This window comes from Nematolebias whitei, chromosome 7 (assembly GCF_014905685.2).
Source record: "Nematolebias whitei isolate Nwh7 chromosome 7, NemWhi1, whole genome shotgun sequence".
Classification (NCBI taxonomy): domain Eukaryota; kingdom Metazoa; phylum Chordata; class Actinopteri; order Cyprinodontiformes; family Rivulidae; genus Nematolebias; species Nematolebias whitei.
Genome location: NC_056504.1, coordinates 3626904 through 3628264, shown reverse-complemented (window position 1 = coordinate 3628264; position 1361 = coordinate 3626904). Strand labels below are relative to the sequence as shown.

Here is a 1361-nt window from a genome sequence, read left to right as displayed (position 1 = left end):
TGCGCCCTGTGTACACCCTGTGTACACCCTGTATGCACCCTGTATGCGCCCTGTGTACACCCTGTGTACACCCTGTATGCACCCTGTATGCGCCCTGTGTACACCCTGTATGCGCCCTGTGTACACCCTGTATACACCCTGTCTGCACCCTGTGTACACCCTGTATGCACCCTGTGTACACCCTGTATGCACCCTGTATGCACCCTGTGTACACCCTGTGTATACCCTGTGTACACCCTGTGTATACCTCTATGTAAAAACCAAACCATATTCAGAAACAGTCTTTATAGTTTTAGAAACCACAGAATGGAACAATCTAAAGTCTGTTGGTCTTTATGTCGTCAGACTCCAACTTATCTGCTGACTCCCAGTCCTCTACTGTCCAACATCCACTTCTGGAGCACCCTCAGTCCTGTTGCTCAGCTCAGCCCGGCGACGATGCGCCAGGGGGGACACCTGTTCCAGGTGAGCATCAGACGTCATTGAGCATTCAGTCAACGTTCAGACTCGAGGAGAGGCTGCATATCTTACGTTTTCTCTTCTTCTGTGTTCCAGTTCCCTTCAGTCCTCACCCCCCAGTTTCAGATCCCAGTACAGTGCCTGGATGGGACCAACACACCTGGACCCATTTCTCCAGACCCTCAGAAGACATAGGACCACAGTCGCCCCCTTACCCTCCATTTTCTCCTGCCTCCTCCAGGATGACAACATGTAAGCCATCTTTCTGTTCGTCATCGGTGTGGAGCCTCAGAGTTCACGCAGTTCATCATTGTGGACGGACAAAGGGAGAGGACAGGTTTCTGCACGCCGTGTTTGATGTGGGGGGTGTATCACTTTGTCTTGGGACATGTACACCACCTGGACACTTCTGTCCTCCCACCATCATCCTCTTGTACCTACACATCCATTTTGTCTGACTTATTTTGGGATCCTCAGTCACAGCAGCTCAGAGGAGGGAAGGATCTCCATGGTAACGGTGTGTGGACCGGATCAACAGACACATGAGTGTGGGCTGCAAATATCCATGTTTTTGTTTTATTCTCTGATCTCCTGTGCAGACAGGAGTTCCTGACCTGTTTCTGACTCTCATGTCTTTGTTCCAGGGAAATGCTTTAATTATTACCTGCATGTTTACATGTTGCTCCTTGTAGCTTTTAATATGAACTAAACATCATCATCATCATCGAGCAGCATCATTTTCAGCTGCTCTCAGCTGTGACTGAACTAAGAACAAGACTGTTGTTTCTCTGTTAGACACCCCCAATCTGAGCCCAGCCATGATTTATGCCTCCATTGTGTATTCTATGTAATGAAGTGTGTGTGTGTGTGTGTGTGTGTGTGTGTGTGTGTGTGTGTGTGTG

At 49.0% G+C, this 1361-nt stretch overlaps 1 protein-coding gene across 1 annotated transcript in view; it reads left to right on the top strand.

Annotated features, from left to right (window-relative positions):
* Nucleotides 1-940, top strand: part of elk4 (ETS transcription factor ELK4) — a 16776-nt gene extending 15836 nt beyond the window's left edge. The window contains exons 5-6 of the mRNA XM_037679160.1: nt 346-465; nt 556-940. Of these exons, the coding sequence (XP_037535088.1) occupies nt 346-465; nt 556-654 (219 nt within the window). The 3' untranslated portion in view covers nt 655-940. The remainder of the gene's footprint in view (nt 1-345; nt 466-555) is intronic.
* The last annotated feature ends 421 nt before the right edge of the window (nt 941-1361 follow it).